Raw genomic sequence first — 14,539 nt, 5'->3', positions numbered from 1 at the left:
ATTCTTTGTAATTTGAATGTGTACATAATGGGACTCCTGAAGTATTGGCAAAATGCAGCCTTGCTAAATTAAAAAAAAAACGTTACGGTCAGACTTGGAGTGGCATAATAGGGGAGTGATTTTTACCCTTCCTCACCATAACAGAAATTTGGGGGCTAACATCCAGGATACAATCCCACACACAAGAGAATTGGGGTGGGGAAAGTAAATTGTTCCCTAGAAGCAAATTAATAAAAAAAACAACTGCCACAGGTTTTCTTGGGTTTACAATACTTGAGGAGTCTCTTGAGGAGTTACAAAATGTAGCTAAGGAGCTGGAGTTAGACTTTCTCCCAAAAGCCAGGAAACCTGAAATTTTAAAACTAGTGCCCAGGCTGCGAACCTGGAGAAATTGCAACAGGCTAGCTTTAGCAAAATTACAGCTAGAATAGAAATGGCTAGAGCTAGAATTCCAATCTAGTGAGAGGAAAGAGAAAGAGGGAGAGGAAATAAAAAGAGAGCGAGGAAAAGGAGAGAGAATGAGCTTTCCAAAGAGGACAGCAGAAAAGGAAGATAAAAACATTTGAATTGCATGGGGACAGGTTCCCTGTGCCCACTGAAATGACGCCCTAACTCAGGATGGAGTATTAAAGTTATTAAAGTTTGCCCATTTAATCCCTAAGTTTAATGAGGAAGAAGTGGAAGCCTTATTCACCTCTTTTGAGAGAGTAGCTCAGCATGTCAGGTGGCTAGTAGAAAACTGGACTCTGCTACTGCAAAGTAAGCTATGAGGCAAGGCTATTGCAGTTTACTCCCTGTTGCTTGATGGAAGTTCAGCAAACTATGAGGTGACAAAGAAAGCTATTTTAGATGTGTACAAACTGGTGCCGGAGGCGTACTATCAGAAATGCTGTACCTCCGAAAAGAGCAGGACCAGATGTACATTGAAGTTGAATGGCTTAAGCAATTCATGGTTTACTGGTGGATACGAACGCTTAAGGTCCAGGCCACATATGCAAACCTTCAAGAAATAATGCTCCTTGAAGAGTTGAAAAATTCACTCCCTCTCCCTATAAAAACGCACATATAGGAACAGAAAGTGGCAAGAACCAGACAGGTAGCAACTCTGGTTGATGATTATGAGATTGCCCACAAACCTTCAACCCAAGGAAAATCCTCCCTAAACACGCCCAGCAACTTCAAAAGGATAGGAGATAGGAGAATGATAGAAAGCTAAGCTTTCCCATGGGACAGAAGGGATGGCTGGAAACACAGGGACCACTCCACTCCTCAGACCAGAAAGGATAGTGCTGAGAAAAGGAATGAGGTTCAAAAGCCTGTGTGTTTCAATTGTCTTAAGGCCAGACACCTTTGCGCTGCTGGTTGAAGGTTATGGGGAAAGCCAGTAGGATTTATTGGGTCACAGAGGCCTTGTGCAGAACAAGAGAGTCAGGCAGAGAACATAACAGACCAGGCTGTGGCTCTGACCACAGCAACAAGTCCCTGTGAGTGGACTCCTGTGAGTGCGGGTGAGTTTAGCAAAGTCCTTGAGAGTTACAAAGATTTTGTGTCAGAAGTAAAGGTTTCCCTATTTCCCCAGAATAAGGCAAGTAGGCCCATGGTCATACTTATGGATACTGGGGCTTTCCAATCTCTACTGTTGGGAAGAGGCATGACCTTTTCCCCAAAGAGTGTAGTATAGGCCAAAGTGGTGGTAAAGGGTATCAAGGGAGAGTTCATGCCCATACCTTTATACAGGGTGCACCTGGAATGCAACCTTATTTCAGAACTTGTGACTGTGGGTGTTGTCCCCAGTTTACCTGTCAACCTACCCCTCAGCAATGACCTAGCGGGATGAAAGATAGTAGTGTCCCCAGTGGTTTTAGAGATGCCAATTTAAGCCAGGGAGACAGAGCAGCTGCAGGAGAAAGTCTCTGGCATTTATCCTGACTGCGTGGTAACCCGGTCTATGGTCAATCAAGCCCCGTCAGAAGAGACCAAACCAGCACTGCAGACAGATGGCCCTGCCGTCTGGTTATCCAAGACCTTTTCAGAAGTTTAGAAGACCCTAAGGATGTAATGAGTAGATTTTCCTTGGTTGCGGCTCAACAAGCCGACACAGTGTTAAAAATGTTGGCACAGACTGCCCAAACCAAAGTTGAAGCAGAGGGACTTGTGAAGTGCTATTATTTTAAAAATGAGATACTGATGAGGAAGTGGAGACCCCCTCACAAACAGGCAGGTGAGGAGTGGACAGTGATCCACCAGGTAGTGGTGCCGCTGAGTTACTGAGGGGAAATATTGAGGCTAGCCTTTGAAATCCCGATGGCTGGACATGTTGATATTCTCAAAATCTGCATAAGCCAGCATTTTTATTGGCCACATCTCCAGGAAAATGCAGTAGCTTTCTGCAAAACCTGCCACATCTGTCAGGTAGTGAGGGAACCACAGCCTGCAATTAAACCTACACCGTTGATTCCCATACCCACCTTTGGGGAACCCTTCAGCAAGGTGCTGAAAACAAACGGGGGCTACCAGTATATTCTTACTATTACGGATGTGCCTACCCTATTTCCAGAGGCCATTCCCCTGAGAACTATCTCTACCAACGTAGTGATGGAGGGGTTAAGACAATTCTTTACCCGATATGGGCTGCCCGCCAAAATCCAGACAATTCCAGGAATTCATGAGTAACCTGGGTGTGACACAGCTAAAGTTCTCAGCATACCACCCACCATCACAAGGAGCTTTAGAATGACACTACCAGACCCTAAAAACAATGATCAGGGCATGCTGTCACAAGTACTGCCATGACTGGGATTTAGGACTGGGTTTTCTTCCGTTTGCCACAAGGGACTGACCCAATGAATCCACCGGGTTTATCCCTTTTGAATTAGTTTACGTATACCAAGTAAGGAGTCCCCTGAACCTAATCAAGGAGAAATTTTTCGAACGGAAGGAAGAGATCTCCATGTTACTCTATACATCTGTGTTCCATGAGCGGCTCACAAGAGCCTTTGATATGGGTCAGGAACACTTAAAAACCTCCCAAACAGCTATGAAAAAATGGGCAGACAAACATGCCAAAGCCTAAACCCTTCAGCCAGGAGACTATTGCTGTTGCTCCTACTGATACAGGGTGAATCCCTAAAAGTTTCATTCAGTAGCCCAGTACAGGGTAGCAGAGAATTGGGGAAGTGAACTATCTAATCAATACCCCAGACCGTAAGAAAAAATCGGCAGCTGCGTTATGTCAACATGTTAAAGCAGTATCACAGCTGGGAAGGCGACAAGCAGGTAACAGTCTACCAAATAGCAAAAGCACTGGAGGATGAAAAGGACAGTGAGGACGAATTAGGGGCAGAACTGGGTGAGGCACAAATTGAACCCCTTACCATCCAGTTACCAAATCTGAAATTTTAGAGAAATTAAGACTCCATACTCACCCATTTAAATGTGGAACAAAGAAGCAAATTGGCAAGTCTGCGCACTGTGTTTAAGAGCATCTGTAGAGACGAGCCCAGCTGCACCACTTTAGCTCTACATAATGTGGATGTAGGAGAGACCCCTCACATTAAACAGGATCCCTAACATCCAGGTCCAGAGAAACTGACCCAGGTCCGGGAGGAGATCAAATATATGCTGGTGCACAAATTAATCAAGCTCAGTGACAGCAGCTGGAGCTCCCCAGTTGTGCTCGTGCCTAAGCCGGATGGCTCCACAAGGCTCTGCATTGATTACCGGAAAATTAGTGCTGTAACCAAAGCTGACTCCTACCCATAGCGCAGCCTACTTTACCAAGATAGACTTCTTAAAGGGATACTGTCAAGTGCCTTTGACCACCTGAGCGAAGGAGATCTCAGTCTTCTTAAGTCCAGATGAGCTATGCCAATGTCAAGTCATGCTGTTTGAACTCTGAAATGCCCCAGCCACCTTTCAAAGGCTAATTAGTGGTGGGCCTACCTAACTGTGCAGTGTACCTAGACGACTTATTGTATACAGTGACACCTGGAAAAGTTAACTAGAACAACTGGAAGTCTTCTTCCAAAGGCCACAGCCAGCTGACCTAGTGGTCAACCTGGCAAAAAGCGAGTTCGCTAAGGGTCAGATGACCTACCTAGGACATGTAGTGGATCGAGGACAAGTACTGCCCAGAGCTGCAAAGGTACAGGCAGTAGCGATTTTTGTCACCCCTACAACAAAATGGGAAATAATGCGATTCCCAGGATGTGTGATTTCTACCTCAAGTTTGTCTCTAACTTCAGTACTATAGCTGTCTCACTAACAGGCCTATAACAGAAAAAAGCAAAGGTAGTGTGGACAGAGAAGTGCGAAACAGCTTTTGAGAAGCCAAACGCCATTCCAACAAACAAACCGGTGTTCAAAGCTCCAGACTCCAACAAAGCATTTAAGGTAGCTGGTGACCTCTGGGTTGGGGCTGTCCTACTCCGCGACATTGAATCAGGTATAGAGGCACCAATCGGGTATTTCTCCAAGAAATTAACACCAGAAAAACTATTCCACTGTGGAGAAAGAAGCCTTAGAATTATTATTAACTTTCAAACACTTTTGAGAAATATATCTGAAATGGATCCACAAAGACCACAGTCTATACAGACCACAATCCCTTAACCTTTGTGGAAAAATTCAAAACCAAAAACATGGGACTATTTTGTTGGAGTTTGTTCCTTCAATAATATCACTTAAAATTATCCACATTGTAGGGAAAAATAATGTGATTGCAGATGCTCTGTCCAGAATTTAAAACCTCAAACCTCAACAGAGCAGACCTGACTGAGTAAAAAGTAAGTTGTGAGGGTGTGGATGAATGTATATGTATGGTTTTGTTTATTTTTTCTTTTCTATTATTATTTGTGCTTTTGCCCAGTCTTGTAAAGAAAGAAGAGTGAATCTCATTTTGTTCCGCGTGGTGCATAAGTGCTATAAATTTCTAATTCTCTTTTCTCTGGCTGGATTTAAAAAGAAACTTTAATCCTATTAAGACAATGAAGAACTGCTAGCCAGCCAGAATATACAACTTACATTTCACTCAAGTGGGATGAAAAAGGAACAGACACCCATAAGCCACCCTCTCCCGGAGGAGTGTGAAAGACCCCATCTCCTGTTGGCTTTCACACTATCTTGAAACATTTCTGAGATGAGACATCAGGTTGCAATTACCTGTTCCATATGGTGATTCAATTCCTCTGGAATATGCAGCCAGCAGGGTTTTTAAGAACTGTTTTACAAAGCCAGAGGGAACAAAAAGTGAGATCAGAATATCTGTGATGAAAAGCAGCAGGCTACAAGGAAGCTGATTCCCCCTCTCTCGCTCAAAAGTATTGACCCAGATTTGCAAAGTATCTGAATTCATGCAGTATACGAAATAAGGTAAATGAGCTTGTGACACAAGTTGAAATTGGCAAGTATGATGTGGTGGCATCACGGAGACATGGCTGCAGGGGGATCAGGATTGGGAGCTAAATATCCAAGGATATACATCCTATCGAAAAGATAGGCAGGTTGGCAGAGGGGGTGGGGTTGCTTTGTTAGTAAGAAATGAAATTAAATCGATAGCAAGAAATGACGTAGGGTCAGATGATGTAGAATCTGTGTGGGTAGAGTTGAGGAACTGCAAAGGTAAAAAAACCATAATAGGAGTTATGTACAGGCCTCCAAACAGTAGTCAGGATGTGGGGCACAAGATACACCAGGAGGTAGAAAAGGCGTGTAAGAAAGGCAAAGTTACAGTGATCATGGAGGATTTCAATACACAGATAAACTGGGAAAATCAGGTTGGTAGTGGATCCCAAGAAAAGGAATTTATGGAATGTCTACGAGATGGCTTTTTGGAGCAGCTTGTGGTGGAGCCCACTAGGGAACAGGCAATTCTAGATTTAGTGATATGTAATGAGGCAGATTTGATAAGGGAGCTTAAGGTGAAGGAACCTTTAGGAGGAAGTGACCATAATATGATAGAATTTACCCTGCAATTTGAGAGCAAAAAGCTGGAATCAGATGTAACCGTGTTACAGTTGAATAAAGGCAACTACAGAGGCATGAGGGAGGAGCTGGCCAGAATTGATTGGGAGATGAGCCTAGCAGGAAAGACAGTGGAACAGCAAAGGCACGAGTTTCTGGGAGTAATTTGGAAGACACAGCAAGAATTCATCCCTAGGAAAAAGAAGCCTAGTAAAGGGAGGATGAGGCAACCATGGCTGACAAGGGAAGTCAGGGACAGCATAAAAGCTAAAGTGAAAGCATACAATTCGGCGAAGAGCAGTGGGAAACCAGGGGATTAGGAAGCCTACAAAGACCAACAGAGGACAATTAAAAAAGAAATAAGGAGGGAGAAGATTAAATATGAGGGTAAACTAGCCAGTAATATAAAAAAAGATTGCAAGTGGTTTTTTTTTGGTATATGAAGGGTAAGAGAGAGGCAAAAGTGGACATTGGGCCGCTGGAAAATGACGCTGGAGAAGTAGTAGTGGGGAACAAAGAAATGGCGGAGGAACTGAATAGGTACTTTGCGTCAGTCTTCAAAGTAGAAGACACGAGTAACATCCCCAAAGTTCAAGAGAGTTGGGGGGCAGAGGTGAGTATGGTGGCCATTACCAAGGAGAAGGTGCGAGGAAAACTGAACGGTCTGAAGGTGGATAAATCACCTGAACCAGATGAATTACACCCCAGAGTTCTGAAGGAGATAGCTGAAGAGATGGTGGAGACGTTAGCGGTGATCTTTCAGGAATCTCTGGAGTCAGGGAGGGTCCCAGAGGACTAGAAAATCGCTAATGTAACCCCCCAGTTTAAGAAGGGAGTGAGGCAAAAGACGGGAAATTACAGGCTGATTAGCCTAACCTCGGTGGTTGGTCCATTATTAAGGATGAGATTTCAGAATACTTGGAAGTGCATGGTAAAATCGGGCAAAGTCAGCATGGTTTCATTAAGGGGAGGTCATGTCTGACAAATCTGTTAGAATTCTTTGAGGAGGTAACGAATAAGTTAGACAAAGGAGAGCCAATGGATGTTATCTACTTGGACTTCCAGATGGCCTTTGACAAGGTGCCACACAGGAGGCTGTTCAGTAAGAGAAGAGCCCATGGTGTTAGAGGCATGATAGTAGCATGGATAGAAGATTGGCTGTTTGGCAGGAGGCAGAGAGTGGGGATAAGGGGGTCTTTCTCAGGATGGCAGCGGTGACTAGTGGAGTTCCGCAGGGGTCAGTGTTGGGACCACAACTTTTCACTTTATACATTAATGATCTGGATGAAGGATCTGAGGGCATTCTGGCTAAGTTTGCAGATGATACAAAGTTAGGTAGAGGGACAGGTAGTATTGAGGAGGCGGGAATCTGCAGAAGAATTTAGACAGGTTAGGAGAATGGGCAAAGAAGTGGCAGATGGAATACAACATGGGGAAGTGTGAGGTCATGCACTTTGGTAGGAAGAATAGAGGCATAGACTATTTTCTAAATGGGGAGAGAATTCAGAAATCTGGAGTGCAAAGGGACTTGGGAGTCCTAGTCCAGGATTCTCTTAAGGTTAACTTGCAGGTTGAGACAGTAGTTGGGAAGGCAAATGCAACGTTGGCATTTATTTTGAGAGTACTAGAATATAAAAGCAGGGATGTGCTGCTGAGGTTCAATGAGGCTCTGGTCAGACCACATTTACAACATTGTGAGCAATTTTGGGCCCCGTATCTCAGGAAGGACATGCTGGCCCTGGAGAGGGTCCAGAGGAGGTTCACGAAAACGATCCCAGACACGAAAGGCTTAACATATGAGGAACATTTGAGGACTCTGGGTCTATACTCAATGGAGTTTAGAAGGATGAGGGGGGATCTGATTGAAACTTACAGAATACTGAAAGGCCTGGATAGAGTGGACATGGGGAAGATGTTTCCATTAGTAGGAGAGACTAGGACCCGAGGGCACAGCCTCAGAGTATAAAGGGGAGACCTTTTAGAACAGAGATGAGGAGAAACTTCTTTAGTCAGAGAGTGGTGAATCTATGTAATTCATTGCCACAGAAGGCTGTGGAGGCCAGGTCATTAAGTGTATTTAAGACCGAGTTAGATTGGTTCTTGATTGGTAAGGGGATCAAAGGTTATGGGGAGAATGGGGTTGAGGAACTTATCAGCCATGGTTGAATGGCAGAGCAGACTCGATGGGCCGAATGGCCTAATTTCTGCTCCTATGTCTTATGGTCTTATGGACAGGTGGGTCTGCACTTTAAATATTCAAAAGGGCAATCAGCTGAAACTTCAACACTGCATGCACGCACATGGATTTCCCAACTTGTCTGAAAATTGCCAGAGTCAATAGGCAAGGGCACCAGGAGGATGGACAGGCTGTTAATTGACAGTTTGGAAATCCCTTAAATACTGTACCAGGACAGCTACTTCTTTGCTTAAGCGAAAGGCTTTTCCTCACAGGATTTGCTCTGAGTGCACTTAATCTGCCTTGGAGGTAATTTCCAAGATCCTGGAGGTTATTTTGCTTCATTGGACTTTTTTGACTTTGTATGGCTCACTGTATAATAACTCAGCCACCTGCCTCAGAGGCTCCACTGGGGTGTGCATAACTCAGCTGGTGGAGGGTGCACATGAGCCACGTGATGGCACTTCCTCACAGTATGAGGACTGCTCATCCCAATCCTACACCATCTCTTGTGCTACTTTTGAAGGAAATGAAAGACATGAAGTAGAACTGACAAGAGGAAAGGGTTCAAAGTTAAATTCTGCAGGTGATCATATTTCAGTTACATGTGACACCAAATCAATGAGTGATTGTTTTGTTCCATTTGGCAGTATGATATGTAATCATGTATCTGGGAGGCCACATCTCTCCATCCTCAATGGCCATTCACTCTGACAGTCTGTTGATTTCTAGTGTGTCATCCTCCAGAGTGGTCAGGGGATTAATTACTCAAGGGAACCCCACCAATCTGCTTCTCTGTCTCTCACTGCAAGGGAACCCCACCAATCTGCTTCTCTGTCTCTCACTGCTGTTTTGTAATTTCTTCACCTGCAAGTAGAGAGTTATGAGTGTAAGAAATCAATTGTGATGAGAGGATGGAGTGTGGTTGTGAGGGATGGGAATATAAAGTGGTGATTTGAAAGAGAAATGAGAAGAGCAGCAACTTGTGTTAGTCTGTGAAGTGTTGAGTGGAAGAAGGCCAGTGAAGTCAGAATGAGCGGGTTGGTACTTGAATGTGGCAGGCCACTCATCTTTCCTGCCCTGATGAGGTCACTGAACCTCTTTTGGCACTGTATCCATGACCAAAGGACCACACTCCTGCTGCTTAACTCTTCATCTTATTTTTGGAACCTGGTCTCTTCCTCCGTCTGCTGCTAAGAGTATCTCTCTTTGCAATCCTACAGCCCCCTGCAGACCTCCAAGGATGCCAGGTTGGGAAAACTGGAAGCACGATGCTAGTGCCATGGCTGAGTTAAAAAGCCACTCCACAAACCTTCGGGCTCCCAATCTGCTGCAGGCCCCCCCAAGTTGAGCAAGTCCATCCGTTGAAATCCTACCCCACGGATCAAAACTTGAGTTCTTCAGATTTTTGACTTCAGCACAACCATCCAGTGCCAGAAGGATGTACTTTTACCTGTGTTTTTTTTGTTGCGAACTTTTAAACATATCTTATACTGTATATACTCGAGCAATAGTCGATCTCATGTAAAATTTGACTTCTGACCTTTGACCAAAAATCCTTAATTTTTCATATACCTTGTTTAAAAGTTGACCCCTGATTTTCCAAGGACACTCTGCTCCATCTCTCAGCTCACTGCCCCACTCTGTTTTCAGAGTAACACAGCAGAGACCTGGATTTGAACCAGGAGCTTTTTGATCTTTCTGCAACGGTGCGAGATTAGAGTGCAATTGCCCACTAAGATATTGGGGAACTTCAGTAAAAGTTTAATTTTTCATTGATATGATGGACGTAGGACTGGAACAAACTGCAGAGTCAGTGTGCAAGTGTGTGAGCCGCAAGTGTATTAAACTTTCCCAGAAACTGAACTAAGCTCACTGAGCTGTCATGAATAGGGAAAGAAAAGGGATTATTAAAAACTTACCTTTTTATGCTTCCTTCTTGCTCCTTGTGAGCTGCAAGCATCTGGAACTGAGGGACTGAAAACCCAGCACGGTTCTCTGCTGGATGTGTGAGCCACAAGCGTTGGTAGTTGAAAGTAAGCCCCTCGAAAACATTACCTGTGTAAAAGTTGACCCCCTTAACCTTTTGCCTAATAAAGGGTCTCAGAAATTCTACTTTTACATGAGTATATCCTGTAATTGAATTTGTGTCTTGCCTGGTTGTACTTTCCATTCCTGAGACTAACTGGACAAGATTTTCCTGTAAGTTTTGGGACGCCAATGATGGGGCCAAATGGGGCTACTGAGCCCACACTTGCTGGAAGCCAGGATGAGGGAGCTATTTTCATGGAGGCAGTCTTCTAATTGGCCATCTCCACACTTGCATTCCTATTCAGGATGGTGGGCAGGCTCCCAATGCTGCTGGTCCAATCACAGGACCGGCAGCTCTAGAGTCTTGGCTGCCTACTGGGAGAGATGGGCAAAGCTGAGACAAGTAAGAGAGCTTGAGGATGCTTCAAAATGGAGACACCCTCGGAGATATAAATTTAAACTATAAATTCAGAGGGGCCAAGCAAGCCCCTTGAAGTTGGGGAGGGGGGGAACCCCTCCGATAGCAGCATTTGGGCCACTAGTGCAGTCTTTGCTGCCGGAGGATCCCCCTTTAGGGGATAGCTCCTACAGCTCCAATGGCCTCCCCTTGCAAAGGAGAGCATTTCCGCTATCCGCAAAATGCCGGTGAGCCAGAAAAACCATCCCTAATTGCGGCATTAATTATTTGAATTGGCTGCCCGTCTCTACTTAGCAGACAGCTGATCTGCATCCTGGCTTGCCTCTGGTGGTGGGAATCCCAGCAATTTTCCCCTTCTACCTCCAAGCCCGCAACCCCAGGGATGGGAAAATTCAGCCCATATACTCCATAACAGACTATACTCCCTGCCAAATGTTCTATTCCATTACTCCATTTCCTGTCACATTCTTTAACCCCTACTGGAATGCATCCCTGTTATTCTATATAAGTCTTATGCATTTTGATATTTTTTGATATGTTGTTCCATGCACATTAAAGGAGTGGTCCAGAGGGTATATGACAATATACAATTTGAATTAGGTTATATTTTCTATACTCATTGGCTCATATTCTATATTTATGCCTCATGAATGTGCTTTGCAACAATTTATCAATTTTGTATTTTAATAACAATTCAGGTCATTCCTCTTCCATTTATCGGTCCTCACCTGCCAATAAAGCTTGACGTGCTTGCTGATGTTCTGTTCCTTTGCCCCATGCAGCCAATAAATGTAGTCAGCAATCATAGCACTTCTAACAATTAAAACAGAATGCACAAACAAAATAAAGCTATACATAGTACTCAAACCCCCAATACTACAAACTTTTTACTTCTGTTTTTGGGTACTGTGCTTTGTGAAGTATGTTTTATCTTCGCTTGCTACGTAGATATTTATACTAAATTGACAGTAGCCCAAAGTTTCATATTTCTCTGAAAAATAGGTAAATACAAGCAATTGTGAACATACCATAAATTATGAAATTTTCAAACAATCAAAATAATGGTTAGGTAATAAAATTGCTTTTTTCTGGATCATCTATTAATGTTAAATAGGGTTATTACACATTCTATGCCAAAAATGAATACCATCTGGAGCCACTGTGAGCATATAAAATCCAGTAAGCATTGATGTAAGATACATTTAGTTGCTTTGTGGAGATGACTTTTCAAAGGATTATGGAGGCAAGATTTCTGGCCACACATGAAGCTTTGGTGGGCACAGAAGTAGGGTTTGGGGTTGATGATGGGGGCTGCAAAATACATATCCTGTGTCTCAAAGGTGATGCCAAGACACCGTTATTAGACCGTGGGTCTCATTTCAATGGAGCCAGAGTGCCATGAGCAGCCAGCCAGAGAAGAATAAACCAAAAACAGGCTGTTGTTAGCAACACAGTGGTGCTTAGTTGGGGATTGGGAGAGAGCCTAACACCTATTTCAGACCTATTTTTTGAATGCCTATTTTTTTCCTTCACTAAGATGGCAGATGCTGTACTTATAGATGGAAATGTGCATGAGCTTCAAGCTCGCCATATTGTGGGCTTGGTAGGCCAGTTAGCACATGAAAAAAGGATGCTGCCCAGTGAAATTTATAGGCCGATGTACTGAAAGTGGTGGCGTTTCAACCAAGATGACAACAGTATTTCTTATCCTTTTCTCTAAGCCTATACCATCTTGTTCTGGCACAAACACTCATCTTTTGAATCATGAAGTTTAGCTTTTGGCTTTTCCAGCTTATCATCAAGTTCTGGACCAATGCTGATCATGCACAAAATACCAGTTCTTTCCTCATTTTCAAAAAACTAATTTGCATTCGCAGTACAAGTTTAATAATGATGCAAATGGTTTTAGCTTTGCACCAAAGTTAGGTTTGCATTGCAGCGGTTCAGGAGCTTCTCTCCGAGTGTTCTCATGATACTTTGAGAAGTTTACCAGAACACTATCCAATAGTGGACATGACTTCTGGTTGAGCCTCTTGAAGGCCCCAAAATAAAGAGCCATAAGAAATAATTTCAGACAGCTCCCAAATATTGTGTGTGAACTGTGTGCAAATAAATCTTTCACCCAACAAGGGTCTCAAAGTGCCACCTCACAGCAGAAAAACGCTGCTCCAATTTTTCAGAGCTAGGGGTCTACAGGTATGGGTTGCCTGCCTGAATATGAAATGACCTTATCTTCAAGATTTGGTTTGGGTTTAATAGCCTTTCGAAGTTGTGGACAGAAGTCCTTTTGATAGTGGAGCAAGAATGCAGCAGCTTTGAACCCAAGGGTGTAAATAAGATGTGAAGTTTCAAAGTGAGCCCTTAGTGAAGCAAAGTGAGAATTCTTTCCCTTATTGGGATCTGACACTGGATTTAGCTTCCACTTGTGTTGTAAATGCATTATTAGTCAGAAGTGAAACACTTCAGACCAATGTTACATTGTAGTGTAAATGCCGTGTAATTTCCCTCCCAATGGGGTTAGATTTGGTTACTTTGCTTCTCTTAACAGTTCAAAACTATTCAAAAAAATAAGCATCTTTGTTGCCCTTTTTTGGATTGTTTCCTTTACCTACATTTATTTTGTAAGTTTGGTGACCATTCTCGTGCTTGAAAGTGCCATTATGATTTCTATTTCATGGATTGACTTGGTTATATTTTACCTATCTTTGCAACTGCAAAGATACTGACAATACCATCAATAATTTCTATTTTCAGTGCTAATATAATTTCTTAAAGCTAGTTAACATTGTTATAAAGCCATACTTTATATTGAAAATTACTTTATTTGTTTATTGGGATGAAACCACTGGCTGAGTTTTAAAAAGACTGAACAACAGCATTTTAAAAAAATAGCTTAAACAGCAGTTTCCGAGATGGCTGAATATTTGCATAACTACCCCACAAATTCCAAAGCCATCAAAACAGGCAGGCCATCCATAAGAACCCATCAGAGACAAGCACCCTAGAAGAATGTGAATGATTGATCTCCTGACCCATTCACAAATCAAAGAAAAATTGTCCGTCAACATCTTTAAATTGTCACGTCGCAGAATTTGTAAAGATCATTGAACCCAATCTAAAATCGTCCAAGGCATTCATCTGCCAAATCTGTATGCAACTAACTTTTCTGGACTTCTAAACTACATAACCTATCCTCGCACTTTGTAACTTACTTGTGTGCACATGTGATCTCTTGAATGCATGTGTATGAGAGAGTTGGAGCGTTTTTATTGGTTTCATTTGGATGGGTATTAAGCACAATAAGCAATATTTTCTTTTCTTTTAAAAGCTTACAAGGAAACCCGTCTGTGAGAGTCTTTTAAAGTCACAGTACTTAGACAGTTAAATATTCACTGAATTAGTAAGTGTCATTTTTTTTAAAAACTTGTCGCAGTCAAACGAGGGTTGAGAAAAAGAGGGCAGCTATTCTACCACTTCTCACCTGACTGTAACAACATGCATAAAAAGCTACCAATAAGGTTAATGAAATGATGGCCTTTATCTCAAGAGGGTTGGAATACGAAAGGGATGAAATTATGTTTCAATTGCATAGAACCTTAGTCAGATCCTGGAGTACTACATTCAGTTTTGGGTGTCACATCTCAGAAAAGATATACTGGCCTTGAATGGGTGCAGTGCAGATTCACCAAAATCTTGGCTTGTATTACCTTGAATATTGTTATAATCTTGGTAGAGACAAGTAACTTTTAAAAAGAAATTCAAACTCCCGGTTATCAACTGAAAGAATTATGCCACAAGATTTCACATTTTAAACAAAAAAAACTTTTACTGTACAGGAGTTAAACAAAGCAGGTACTTCTAACTTTATAACATAGTTTGTAAACGTTCATACTTTAAACCCAAAAATCTCAATAGGCCACTTGCTGTTCTACTTTTACTTCTACCCAAGAGTT

At 42.8% G+C, this 14,539-nt stretch overlaps 1 protein-coding gene across 1 annotated transcript in view; it reads right to left on the bottom strand.

Moving 5' to 3' along the window:
* Nucleotides 1-14,539, bottom strand: part of LOC121287374 (spermatogenesis-associated protein 16-like) — a 216,080-nt gene that overhangs the window by 130,742 nt on the left and 70,799 nt on the right. Inside the window, exon 4 of the mRNA XM_041205187.1 lies at nt 11,315-11,399. Within this exon, the coding sequence (XP_041061121.1) occupies nt 11,315-11,399 (85 nt within the window). The remainder of the gene's footprint in view (nt 1-11,314; nt 11,400-14,539) is intronic.

Source organism: Carcharodon carcharias, chromosome 2, assembly GCF_017639515.1.
Source record: "Carcharodon carcharias isolate sCarCar2 chromosome 2, sCarCar2.pri, whole genome shotgun sequence".
Taxonomy (NCBI): Eukaryota; Metazoa; Chordata; class Chondrichthyes; order Lamniformes; family Lamnidae; genus Carcharodon; species Carcharodon carcharias.
Note: the sequence above shows the minus strand (reverse complement) of the source record. Positions and strands in the feature narration are given on the sequence as shown.